Source organism: Oreochromis niloticus, linkage group LG19 (assembly GCF_001858045.2).
Source record: "Oreochromis niloticus isolate F11D_XX linkage group LG19, O_niloticus_UMD_NMBU, whole genome shotgun sequence".
NCBI classification, from domain to species: Eukaryota; Metazoa; Chordata; class Actinopteri; order Cichliformes; family Cichlidae; genus Oreochromis; species Oreochromis niloticus.
The window spans coordinates 11,693,704-11,705,419 of record NC_031983.2 but is presented as its reverse complement, the minus strand read 5'-3'; the positions used below and the strand labels follow the sequence as shown (position 1 = coordinate 11,705,419).

General features: G+C 38.6%; 3 protein-coding genes across 5 annotated transcripts in view; 1 reads left to right on the top strand and 2 right to left on the bottom strand.

Annotated features, from left to right (window-relative positions):
- The window catches only part of tdrd9 (tudor domain containing 9), a 28,274-nt gene extending 28,008 nt beyond the window's left edge, over positions 1-266 (bottom strand). The window contains exon 1 of one of the 2 annotated variants that reach the window (XM_005477025.4): positions 13-266. In XM_005477025.4, coding sequence (XP_005477082.1) covers positions 13-143 — 131 coding nt within the window. In that variant the 5' untranslated portion in view covers positions 144-266. The remainder of the gene's footprint in view (positions 1-12) is intronic. The other variant, XM_003453093.5, reaches the window with a different exon arrangement.
- Positions 267-951: 685 nt separating this feature from the next.
- The window catches only part of kif15 (kinesin family member 15), a 10,905-nt gene continuing 140 nt past the window's right edge, over positions 952-11,716 (bottom strand). The window contains exons 1-35 of one of the 2 annotated variants that reach the window (XM_025901151.1): positions 11,610-11,716; positions 11,380-11,410; positions 10,387-10,570; positions 10,184-10,260; positions 10,033-10,070; positions 9,845-9,942; positions 9,563-9,742; positions 9,192-9,401; positions 8,972-9,097; positions 8,570-8,692; positions 8,305-8,452; positions 8,083-8,183; positions 7,788-7,997; positions 7,375-7,552; positions 7,140-7,281; positions 6,792-6,933; positions 6,511-6,678; positions 6,285-6,413; positions 6,081-6,186; positions 5,795-5,960; positions 5,093-5,243; positions 4,903-4,988; positions 4,732-4,810; positions 4,543-4,629; positions 4,356-4,460; positions 4,124-4,246; positions 3,866-4,012; positions 3,672-3,767; positions 3,067-3,231; positions 2,735-2,838; positions 2,577-2,643; positions 2,449-2,486; positions 2,191-2,323; positions 1,551-1,682; positions 952-1,453 (exon numbers count right to left, since the gene is read on the bottom strand). The exon at positions 11,610-11,716 is cut by the window's right edge and continues 140 nt beyond it. In XM_025901151.1, coding sequence (XP_025756936.1) covers positions 1,376-1,453; positions 1,551-1,682; positions 2,191-2,323; positions 2,449-2,486; positions 2,577-2,643; positions 2,735-2,838; positions 3,067-3,231; positions 3,672-3,767; positions 3,866-4,012; positions 4,124-4,246; positions 4,356-4,460; positions 4,543-4,629; positions 4,732-4,810; positions 4,903-4,988; positions 5,093-5,243; positions 5,795-5,960; positions 6,081-6,186; positions 6,285-6,413; positions 6,511-6,678; positions 6,792-6,933; positions 7,140-7,281; positions 7,375-7,552; positions 7,788-7,997; positions 8,083-8,183; positions 8,305-8,452; positions 8,570-8,692; positions 8,972-9,097; positions 9,192-9,401; positions 9,563-9,742; positions 9,845-9,942; positions 10,033-10,070; positions 10,184-10,260; positions 10,387-10,570; positions 11,380-11,410; positions 11,610-11,628 — 4,167 coding nt within the window. In that variant the 5' untranslated portion in view covers positions 11,629-11,716 and the 3' untranslated portion in view covers positions 952-1,375. Of the gene's footprint in view, positions 1,454-1,550; positions 1,683-2,190; positions 2,324-2,448; positions 2,487-2,576; positions 2,644-2,734; positions 2,839-3,066; positions 3,232-3,671; positions 3,768-3,865; positions 4,013-4,123; positions 4,247-4,355; positions 4,461-4,542; positions 4,630-4,731; positions 4,811-4,902; positions 4,989-5,092; positions 5,244-5,794; positions 5,961-6,080; positions 6,187-6,284; positions 6,414-6,510; positions 6,679-6,791; positions 6,934-7,139; positions 7,282-7,374; positions 7,553-7,787; positions 7,998-8,082; positions 8,184-8,304; positions 8,453-8,569; positions 8,693-8,971; positions 9,098-9,191; positions 9,402-9,562; positions 9,743-9,844; positions 9,943-10,032; positions 10,071-10,183; positions 10,261-10,386; positions 10,574-11,379; positions 11,411-11,609 lie in introns of both variants that reach the window. The other variant, XM_005477023.4, reaches the window with a different exon arrangement.
- Positions 11,357-11,716, top strand: part of tacc3 (transforming, acidic coiled-coil containing protein 3) — a 9,735-nt gene continuing 9,375 nt past the window's right edge. The window contains exon 1 of the mRNA XM_025901152.1: positions 11,357-11,390. Within this exon, the coding sequence (XP_025756937.1) occupies positions 11,372-11,390 (19 nt within the window). The 5' untranslated portion in view covers positions 11,357-11,371. The remainder of the gene's footprint in view (positions 11,391-11,716) is intronic.

Sequence of the window (11,716 nt, the reverse complement as noted above, 5' to 3'; positions counted from 1 at the left end):
AAACCTTTATACCTGCTCTCTTTCGACGATGGTTCATCATCTGACTTCCTCTCAGCCACTTCTTCTGTGAGTTTAATGTTCGCAAACCTGGTCCCTGAAGTGAACCAGTCCGATATTTGTTCAGCGGTAAAAATTTTCTTCATTTTTCGCCAGTAATTGTATTTTTTTCACTTTGCTGTGATAGCGGGTAACATGAAGACGAAAGCGCGGGTGGCAGACGGAGCTCTGACGTCTCCCACTGGCGGTTGGAATAAAAATTGCAAGTCTACCTATCTCTGTCTGTTTTTTAAATGAACTTTATAAACACAGAAGATACACCACGAACAGGGTAACCAAAATTGTTATAGTTAATACTGTACTAGTCATAGTATTATTGTATTTTTTTTTAATTTCCGCTTCATTTTAATTTTTTTTATTATTATTATAATACGAGTATGTTAATTTTTCTGCTCTTGGTTTGTTTTTACATGACTTACAAATGAAAACATTTTAGTTAACTGTAATAACTTTGGTACGTGAAACTAGGCAAGAATCCCTAATTATTGTATACGAATTTGTCACAATAATGATAGCAACCAAATAAAATATTTCTATATTAAAGAACAAAATCAGAGAAATTGCTATCAATTATGACTTACCTGTTTAGGTGATCTCCACTATCTTTTTTTAAACCACCGAAAGCTAACTAGCTTGGATGTTGTATATCTAAAGACATACTTGATTAAAATTAAAAGAGGATAAAAATGAATCTGTGAAGCCAAAGAGAAGATACTTCATTTTCATTTGTGTTAATCAGATTTCTGATTGAAGTTTTGGGGAGGTGCAGAAATTCTTTATATTCAATTGGGCCATGACATTCGTAGGTTTAACAAGGATGATTTTGGGGCTTCCTGCTGTTATTCAGATAAAATAAAACATTTGGATCAGGCTCCGAAATACTGACATTCAAACTTAGAAAAGAGAAAAAATTTAATTGCAGTATTATTTTTTTTTAAAGTTCATTGTGCTAAAAAAATAAAAGAAAAAGAAATTCATTGGATATACACCAGTACAATGGTAAAACTGCAACTAACAATGCCATGTACAAAATTCATATCTTCAGTCATACAACACAGCACCAAGCATACACACCGACAAAATGTGAACACAACTCCATAACCAGAGAACAATGTGATATCAATCTAACCTAACAGGACCAAGAAAAGGTGGACCTGCACTAACAGGTTTTGTCACAGCACAGTGTCAAAGTCCAAAAAAACCTCAATCAAAAAACAGAAGTAGAATAACACATCATGACAGAAAAAAAACAACAACTTATATTTAAAAAAAAAGAAAGAAAGAAAGAAGAAGATTTGACTGTTCAAACAAGTATCAATCAGAGGTTTATCTCCAGCGGTGGACATCCAGTGTTCTCTCGCATTAAGCTAATCTCCGTTCTGAGCTTTTCGTTTTCCTTGAAAACAAAGAAATGCACAAATTTGATTGATGTCATGAGTTATCAGAATTCACCTAAAAAAGCCTTCTTTAATCTTAGAGGAGAACATAGTTACCTCCTGAAGTTTTGTGTTGTCCTTTTTAAGCTTAACGAGATACTCAATCCTCTGTTTGTGATTCTTGTGTCCCACAAGTTTTCCATTCTCCTCAGACAGCTTAATGTTCTGTTTACGGAGAACCTCAATCTCCTGTAAGAAAGCACAAAAAGTTGCAGAAGTCACAAAAGCCACCTGTAGGTTCACAAATGTGCAATATGCTAGACCCCGACCCATAGCAATATATTGGCTGATACCGGCTGTTTACCTAAATCCGTATCGGCATTTATAAGAGCCAATAAATGAAAATGTATAAGGGTAAAGAAGAGAGGGGAGAAACACCCTGAACTTCCCTGTTAATAACACAGGGAAGATCCAGAATCAACCAGCTGATCAGAGCAGAGTCAGGCAGAGCATAAAGGAGTAATCCCCAATTCAAAGTGACAATAAAATAAGATTATTTTAAAACTGCACTTTAAGGACTCATAAATAACTACACATAACAAATGTTAGAAAAACAAAACAAAACAACAACAACAACTCTGTTGGCAACAGTATTGGTCTTAAAAAATACTATATTGTCTCTGTAAATCTGGACCCAGTGTTCCAGGTGTAAAATGAGACAGCTATGCATAGCACAATCTTTGCACATGATTTTTACCTGGATGAATTTCTCTTCCTCCACTACCCTCTGGTTCGTCTCTCTCAGCTCTAGACAACGGTTCCTCAGCTCAGTGGTGAGCTCTTGAATGCAGGTCTGAGACTGAACCAACATAGACTCCTGCGCCTGCAATCTAATCGCAGAGAAGGGAAAAGAAAACAGAGCCAGCTGTAAAATCTGAAGCATAAAAAAAGGTGTGAAGCATTATGCAAGAGCAAACAGATCGATCTGATGACACCAATCCATGCAGATGCTTACTTTTTTTGAGTTTCTGAAAGCTTCTGCATCATTTTGCTCTGTTAATAAATACAAGAGAAACAGGAAATGAATAATTATCGGTAACTTCATTAATGATAGAATTTTAAAGCAGAAGAACAGATGCAGACCTTCTCTGCTCTCTCCTCGTCTAGCTCTTTAAGAATGGAGTGCTTGAAGGCTTCATTCAACTCTTCACTGAAACACATGCAAGGCAGCATTATTTATTTTATTCATAGTTTTTCATTATTGGTGGCCTGAGGATTGCATAATCTTCAAGATACTCAACCCATTATTATTTCCATTTTGGGTCATCTGGTTCTGCTTAGTGTAAAACTTATCAAGCAAAGCCTGGATCTCCATTCGAACCATCTCTTTCTCACTGAGCTGCGTCTGGGAGAAAGGCAATACAGAATATGAATGTTGTATATATTCAAATAAGATCCATTCATGACAAGCATTTATTGAAAAATGCTAATAAAAAATATATAATTACAGCAACTTCAATAAGAACTACAAAAAGAACTTATTCTAAACTGCAAAAACAAAGCTACTTGATATAAATCAGTCTAATTATGAAAGATTATAGATTCATTAATTTTTCCACAAATATAAATATACCTTAAGCCGTTCGATTTCCTCATTTTTGGCAGCTCTCTCAGCATTCAGCTCTGATAAAAGAATTTCCATGGTCATCATGGAAGAGCGTCTATTCTCTAGCTCCCGCTCCTGGATTTCCAGCACCTGGCTCAGGTCCCTGTTGAAACTTCCGGGGGTACGGGGTGTCTTAAATTAAAAAAAAAAAGAGGGGAAAAAAGAAATAAACAAGAAAGTTTGTATATGCTATGTTCTTAACTGCAAATTTAAAACATAAATTTATGAAGGGATATTTAACTTCTTCACGTTCACCAGGTATGTTAGGGCTAGGGTTTGGTTAAACAAGCACACATGCTTGATAGGCAAAGATTTTACACTTTCTGACACAAGCCTCTACTTAACTTCAGCTTGTGACACCCTGAAGTTTGGTTTTTGTGTCTTCTTCTGGTGTCGCACTAGAGATCTTTCATGTGCAAGGTGAACATGTTAACCATGAGACCACTGAGCCATGACTTGCAGCTTCTCAATTTGGGTAAGCCACGGTTGGATGTTAAGCTAAATTTGGGCACCAATGACCAGGTAGATGTTAAAAACTTAAAATGGTATTTAAAAACATAAGCAGGTTTTACCCGAGGAAACGATTTAGGCGTTACTGTCGGCTCAACGGGTGGCTGGAAAGCTCCATTCCTGATAGTTTTCTCGACAGCTTCTTGCTGTCGTTGCAGCTGGTAAAAGGTAGAAATTAGGGAAATTAGTAACGTTGATGTGTTATTTGATTGACTTAAATGAATAAATAAACAAAATAAAATAAAAAAAACTTTACCTTCTGCTGCAGATTCTGTATAATGACATCCTTCTTGGCTGTTTGCGCTTGAGATGCCTGCAGGAGGCTGTTTTGCTCATCTAAGACTTTAGTAAGCCTTTCAACCTCCTCAGTGGCATAAACAATCTCCTCCTGCAAAACCTCAACCTGAAGACACACAATATATACAATTCGTATCATTTAACTCTATTTTTTGCTCTTAATTACTTGTGATGAATCTACAAAACACCACAAATTCATTTACAGTCGTTTCATTACCTCTATTTTGTTGGATGCCACCCTCCTGTCTAAAGTTTCTTTCAGGTCACAGATTTCTTCCTGCATCTTACAGTTTTGCTCCTTGATGTTGTCCCTTTCACAGCATGCAGCGTTGCATTTGGCCTGGAAGAGCAATGAGATTAACTGTATGAAAAATGCACTATAAAATGGTTGTGTAACGTAAAGGGTAACTACAGCAAACAGTATAAGGATAAAGTAGGAATAAGATTACAGTGAGGTCTCTGATATCTTCAGTAAGATGGACAATGGTCTGGTCCTTCTGGCTCAGCTCACTGCGGAGGTCTCTGGTTTGGTTAATAAGGTCTAAAACAACATCCTGTAAAACATTACAAGCACTTTTTAGAAGGGCAGTAGAAATACAGAAGCCATATTTGAGGAATTAAAGATACGAGGCTTACCTTGTCCTGTTCAGTCTTCTGTTCCAAGCTTTTTATGCTTTCCTTGGCCGAGGTAAGATTTTGTTCAAGATCAGCAAGAGTGGACGCCTTTGAAATGAAAATGAAACAAGCAGGTTTAACGATTAGGCTGCAAATACTTTTATGACAGTTATTTTATTTGCAGAGATACACCTTGTTCTCAAGACTGACCTGTTGTTGATTTTGTGTTATCAAGTCTGAGACTTGTTTTTTGAGTTGTGTATTCTGCTCCACTGTTTCAAGAAGTTCCCTGAAGGATATGAAAGCGACCCATGTTAATGTAGTAATTTAACATTTTAGGAGACAAAAAAAGATTGAAAGTTTTAACTGTGCAGAACTTACTTTGATGTACTTTCTTTGTTTTCCTTTAACTGGGAGACTAAGGTGTTTGTGTGCGCCTGCTCAGTTTGCAGAGAATTATTCAATTTCTACAGTAAAATAAATAAATAAAAAATAAAAATCAAGGATAGAAAATAAACATCATGGCTACATTTTCAGACAAAGCTCTTGTAAACCCTCTGAGTTCACTCACCATGATCTCGGCTTTCAGTTCGTCGATCTCCTTCTGCCTGTCATCCAGCTGCTGTCTTGACTGATCAGCCTCAAACTTGGCCTCAGCTTGAAGCTGGTCAAACGAATCCTGAAGTGTCCGATGCTGCTCCAGAAGCTGCTCCCACTCCAGCCTGGAATGAAGATGTTGGCACATGAACACATCAACATACTAATGAGGCCACAGCACTGTAAAAATAAGAACCACTTGAATCCAGCCCCCTCTACTTTATTGGCTGCTTTTCTGCTATTTAACTGGATTCAAACAGAGGGAACTGGGCAAACTGTTTTCTGTAATGAACCGTTACAGCTCTCTGGTGATGGCCACACACATTTTCCTTCAACTACATGTTTAACGTGAGTTGATTTGATAGTCTTAACTGAAAGATGTTCCCATAAAGCTAAATGTCACACAGTTTTGTAACACACAGCACCATTATAATGAATTTATGGAGAAGGCACATTTATCAGTATTAACACAATCCTAAACTGAATTGAAAGTTCTTGCTTTTGAAACAACATCAACACAGATTTGTTTTAAACAGACTTTCCATAATTCAGCATCATTTTCATCAACTTCAATTCAGTTGTTCTACATGTGGTTCTACACAGCATGGCTCTCTAAGAAAAGAAAAAAAAAAAAAAAAAAAAATGTTGTCCACCCCAGTATTAGACTCATGCTTACTGGACTTTGTCAAGTTGGAGCTGTGTGCTGATCAGACTGTTGGAGAGCTGACTCATCTCTCTCTGCTGCTCACTCTGACTGTCTATTAGCTTGTTCTTCACAGAGGCCAGCTCCTTATCGGACGACTGCAGCACCAAGCGCAGGTCACGGATCTCGCTCCTCAGAACTGAAAGAAGTGCAAAAGGACCGTGGCAAACTTTTCCCATCGCTGGCTAAAGTCAAAAGTTCTTACATTTCTTAAGATGAGCACAAGTTCATGCAATCAGTAGAAACATCACAGACCAACCTTCTGCAGCTTGCTGTTCAGACTGAAGGCTCTGTTGCAGGTTGTTAATAGTTTCTTGCAGACCGAGTTGATCTTTATTCCAGTTATTTCTTTCAGTAGAAAGTTGCTGTACAACAGTGTAAATAATCAGGAAATCAGGACAGGGAATTGTTTTGTTTTTTAAAGGACATTTTCCAATTTTTCATGCAAATTAAAAATTTCTACCTCGTCCTTGTGGTCAGTTTCTTGAGTTATCACAGCCACCTGTTCCTCAAGTTTGGCGATTTCTTGCAGCAGCTTGCTGTTCTTCAGCTCCTCTTCATTCAACTGCGCCTGGATGCGGCTAGCTTGATCCTGATGACAAATCAGAAAAAGTTTAACACAATAAGTGGACTTTATGCGGTCATTTTGTTTGCATAGTATGTGCAGACAAAAATCCACACTGCTTTACCTGCACTTGACGCAGTTCCTCCGTCAGGGCCATCTCAGTCATGTCTGATGGAGGCTGCTCCGACCAAATGCCGTCTTCATTATTGTCCGTCCCATTCAGGTGCTCCGGGCTGGAGAGTGGCACGAGGCGGGACCGCAAGTTGTATCCTCTGGTGGGCGTGCTGAGAATCTGGTACAATAGATATTTCATTATTGAAGCCCAATTCATTTTTTCATAATCCTAAATAGAGATTGGACCTAATGTTACCTTATAGTTATATAGTCATTTCTGCAACGACTAACCTTTAGAGTTTCAACATGAATTCGGTTCAGTTCAGAAACCTCCTGTTTGTTATAAGCATTTGTAGCTTCCAGAATCTTCTCCAAATGTTTGTTGGACTTCTCAAGGTATCGTTTCTCAGACTCGAGCTGAGCCATCTGCTTCCTGAAACACAAAGCACCACTTTAAGCTTTGTGAAGTTTAGGGTGGAATACTTGTGATTTAAATAATACATATTAAAAATATTTTTAAATACATTTTTGACACAGAAATTAAAGCTGAGCTGTGTTTTCATATATGATACCTCTTCTACAAGAGGTAGAAGGGATGTTAACATCAGATTTATATTAAAGAACCTCTTTAACTCTTACTTGGTGACATCTTTGTACTCTTCAAAAGCCTGAAGGGCGCCTGTCAGGTCTGACTGTTTCTGAAGGAGCTTGGCATTGAGTTTCTCAATTGTCGCTGCCGAGGTGGTATCTGTAGCCACAGAGGCTGAAGAGACTTCTGAAGCTGTGGAGCAACAAGTGATAATTAAAAACAACAGTATATTATAATTCACAGTTTTTCAAGCATAATTCTCCAATTTTTGGATGGCAATCTTACTTTCTGTTGGTCTCTCTGACTCCACAGCTTTCTGAAAGGCCTCTTCAATCTCAACAGCAACTTGAGCTGCAACTTCTTGAGCTTTCACCACTGATTCAAGCGACCGTAGCTGACGGTTCTCCTCTCTGAGGCTGTAATTCTCCGCAGCGTAGCGAGTCATCTTTGGGTGATGTTCAACCTTGTTCAAGGCAGAAGTGTGTTTTAAAAAAAATAATTAAAAAGTGTGGTGGTGAAGAAAGTGAGAAATTAATTATGGCACATGTAACCCAGCTTTTGCCATGATGTTGTATGAAGAAAAATATATATACCACTGGAGTGTCTTTTGACTTTAGTTTCTCCTACAGCTTGCATCTATACAATATGCAGATATAGTTTCAAAGCCTTTAATTTAACCAGTGGGCTGACATTTTTACCTGATCCTTCAAGATCTTAATCTCTTCTTTCAGCTGATCAATCAGAGCCTGAGAGTCCTTGTCTGACAGCGAGTTTTCCCCTGCCTTCAGTTTTTTCTCCAAGCGAGAGATGTGGTCTTCTCGAAACCTGACAATCATTCGGCTGGAATGGATAAACTTGTCTTTTTGCGCCCAGGCCTCCTCTAGTTGGGCCACCTTGGTGAGTAGCGCCTGAGAACAATCAAACGTAACTGTAAGTTTCACTATAGGTTTTTAAAATAAGTGGCAAAATAAACAAATAAAAGCCTCATCTTGCCTTTTTTTCCTCATCTTGTTTCTTCCACAGACGAACAGCAGACATAAACTTTGCTTTATATGAGACATCATGATGAGTCTCGATGGATGAGCCTGGATTGGCTAGAATTACATTTGTTTAAAAAAACACAAAAAACAAAAACTTAGTCTATGCTGAACTCTAAAACGGTTTAAACAGGTTGTTAACGGGCTGAACATTAACATATGTTTGATTCATTGTTACCCATGTGAAGTTCAGGTCCTCCTGGTGCTACGTCTCTCCCATAGTCCACTCCCTGAGATGTGAGCGCCTGTGCAAGCTGCTCCTTTAGCTTCTTCACTTCAGCCTGCAGCTGCTTCACATTTCCCTGTGTGTCTTCATTGATGACAGCCTGGCAAGGCACAATAATTATACATAGATAGGAAGAAAAAAAAAAAAACTGTAGCGAGAAATCAAGACACACTTGTTAATTCATTTTAATTAAGTATTTGGCTCCTATGAGTTATACCTTATTTTTGATCAACTTTGCTCTCTGGGCAAACTGCAGGGTGGACAATGTTTCTCCAAAACACTTTGAACCAGGGTGGACGTTGGCTATGATGTAAGTCTTGGCATTCCCTCCAAGAGAATCCTGAAATTACAGTGACAATAGATTTGTTAATATCTCTGAACATAATTTCACATATAATTCCCCAGAAATTACACTGTGAAATTTTAAAAATCTCATATATTCACTGCAATCCATACTCTACAACCTAGGAAATCACATTTGCAAGTTAAGACCTAAAATAAAGAGAGAAAACCTTAAAAATCAAGCACTGCAACAATAATCCCTGACCGTGGCGCATGTCTGCAATTCCTCTGCTATTATTTCCATGCTACATCCTCCCGAATTTGCATCTACACATACCCTGAGCAGAAAGGTGAGCTTTGAATCCCTGTAGCAGATGTGGCGATTCTTCCCATTAGACACGTCCACCAGCGCCATGATCACCTGGCCAAGGCACATGAGGGAGCGATTGATACTGCTGGCCTCCTGAGCAACAGAAGCAGAGCAGACAGCAGCTTTTAGAGACCAGAAAACAATGTAGGTCCAATAGTGTGAAGGCATTAAAACACAAAGCCTTCACCTTCAATCTCGAACCCTCTGTGTGTGTGTCTTTCTGCCTCTCGGACCCTGCCAGATCAACCAGGTTCAGCTGAGACATTCGGATGTTCACCACTTCATTGATGGACTCCTTGGACTCCAAAGTCATAGTGAACACTGCGTGGGATCTCGAAGACTCGCGATTCATCGAGGTAGAGGCCACACGTCGATTGCGCCAGCCCATAGAGAGCACCTAAATGGTTTAAAACACATATTCTATACAGTCCCACAGCTTGTTTTTTGTTTTTATGAAACTGGATAATTCACATACAAGAATATAAAGGTTTCATGCACTCTAATTGGTTAGACAGTAAACATAAGAACCATCAGTCACAACAAACTGGGACTTTATACCTGGTACGCTTCAGCCGCTGAGTTCACAAACTTCTCCACGACTCCCTCAACAAACACGCCTTTCTTGATGTTCTCCCTGAGAAAAAGGCTGGCTGAGGCCGTGTCCAGAAGGTCATAAATTTGTTCATTGTATATCTCAATAAATGAACATTTGCAGAGGAAACTCTTGGACTGAGAAGACTGTTGGGGAGGGGGAGGGGAGAAGAAGTGAAAACTTCATTTAAAGAACAAATTTGAACAATAGGTTTATGTCTTTCAAGATAATAAAATGTTAGAGCTCACCCTTTCCACTTCCCTGTTGATGAGAAAAAACAGGTACTCAAAACTTCGAGGAATGACCCCCCTTAGATCATCTGTGAAATTATCCAGCTCGGATGGCCCTGAAGCAAAAGAGAGAAAAATTATTTTAGGTTATATGATTGTTCGATCATATTTATTCTAAAATGTAAGTGATATTACAGAAGCCGCACCAAGCATGGTGAAGGTTTTTCCAGAGCCTGTTTGTCCACTGCAAAAGAGGAGACCAATAAGGAACCAAATGGGTAATCCACATTAAGCACACTGAAGACTGGCTGTGCCATAAATTGATTTTATGAAGTAAAGAATGGGAAGATCACTTACTAGGCAAATATTGTACCGTTATATCCATTCATGCACGACTCAACAATATTCTTGGCCACACTGGAAAATACAGCATCCTGGAAAAAGGTTAAATTACTTTTTTAGCCATAAAAGCTACATCTCAGATCAGTCTAGTTATATTTAGACACTTAATTTTAACAGTGACATTTTTCTAACAGAATAATCAATAATGTGCATCAAACCTGTGTGGTGTCCATGTCAGCAACATGATCATAGGTGAAGGTTCGCGGTTCTGGTTTTGAGAGCAGACGGATGGTGTTTGGTGAAGTGACAGAGAGACACAGCTTCTGATCGCCATCTGTGGTCAGCCCAGTGTCCCGGGTCAGAGGTCGCACTCGGACAAAGACTTTAATGGAGTCGCTCTCACTGCTTTAAGCCCAGAAAATAACACAACATAAAGCAAGATATTTAAGGTGAAGATGGCAAGAGTTAAACACTGTTAAAAAGAGCAGCTGCTAATTTACTACATGGTTGTTTTAACTATAACTATTGTCTTTCCAAAAGCATCAAAATAACAGTCAAAGTGGCAAAGACCTCATTAGCAACACACCGTACCAGCAACAACACCACAAACATGATGTTAGTGATTCATTTATGCTTAACTGATGTTTTCAGAAACAAGACAAATACTTTTAAGTAGGTTCAGTTGCAACCATTTTGACTGCTCATGACAATCCTGACTGACACAGAAATTTAAGCAGAAAAAAATTTAGCCCAGCATGGAAATCTAAGAGCATTGCTATTCACAGACTTTTGCCTTACACTTTTCGATTTGGGAAGCTTGAACAATAGCCTGTGTGCATTATTGCATTAGCTCATTTTTATTTTACTGCTCCATAAATGTGCTGCATACGGTTAAGAAATTTATTTTCACAAACAGATTACACCAACAGAGTTTGTGAGCCTGGGTGCTTCCTAATCCATACAAATTACAGCCCTGGTAGAGATCAATCCTAACGATGTGACCAAATAACTTACTTTGGTCATTACATTTACTCACTGAACTCCTAATCATAAGGAGGGAAACAGTTTGCTTTTGATTCTTCTTGGCTGCAACAGAGTTACGGTCGTTTTAGTACGAAGCAGCTCTGGTTTCATGTTACCGTTATCCTTTTCAGTTTGTAGCGTTAGCGTTTTAAACTAAAAAACCAGATGGCGTGACAAAGTATGATTACCTGGCAGCAAGGTGAGTTGAATCAGCAGACCCTGTTAACAAAATCATGACAATGTTAGATGTTGATTTAGCTTTGTAAATTGTTTTTAGAGCTACAGCTTCATTAATACAGCGTTCACGTATCATGCTTAGAGCTTCCTTAAATGCCTGGCATCGAGTTTCATAGTAGCGTTTAAGCTAATTTTACTCCTGTTAGCTGAACAACGAAAACATGCATTTGTGCTACGTTACCTTTCCCACTGGAATTCATGGTTGACAGCCGAATATTCTCAGTTTCCTGGTAAAATATATTTTTCACAACATTTTGATTAGCAGAGGCAGAAAGAGCAAAGGAGAAA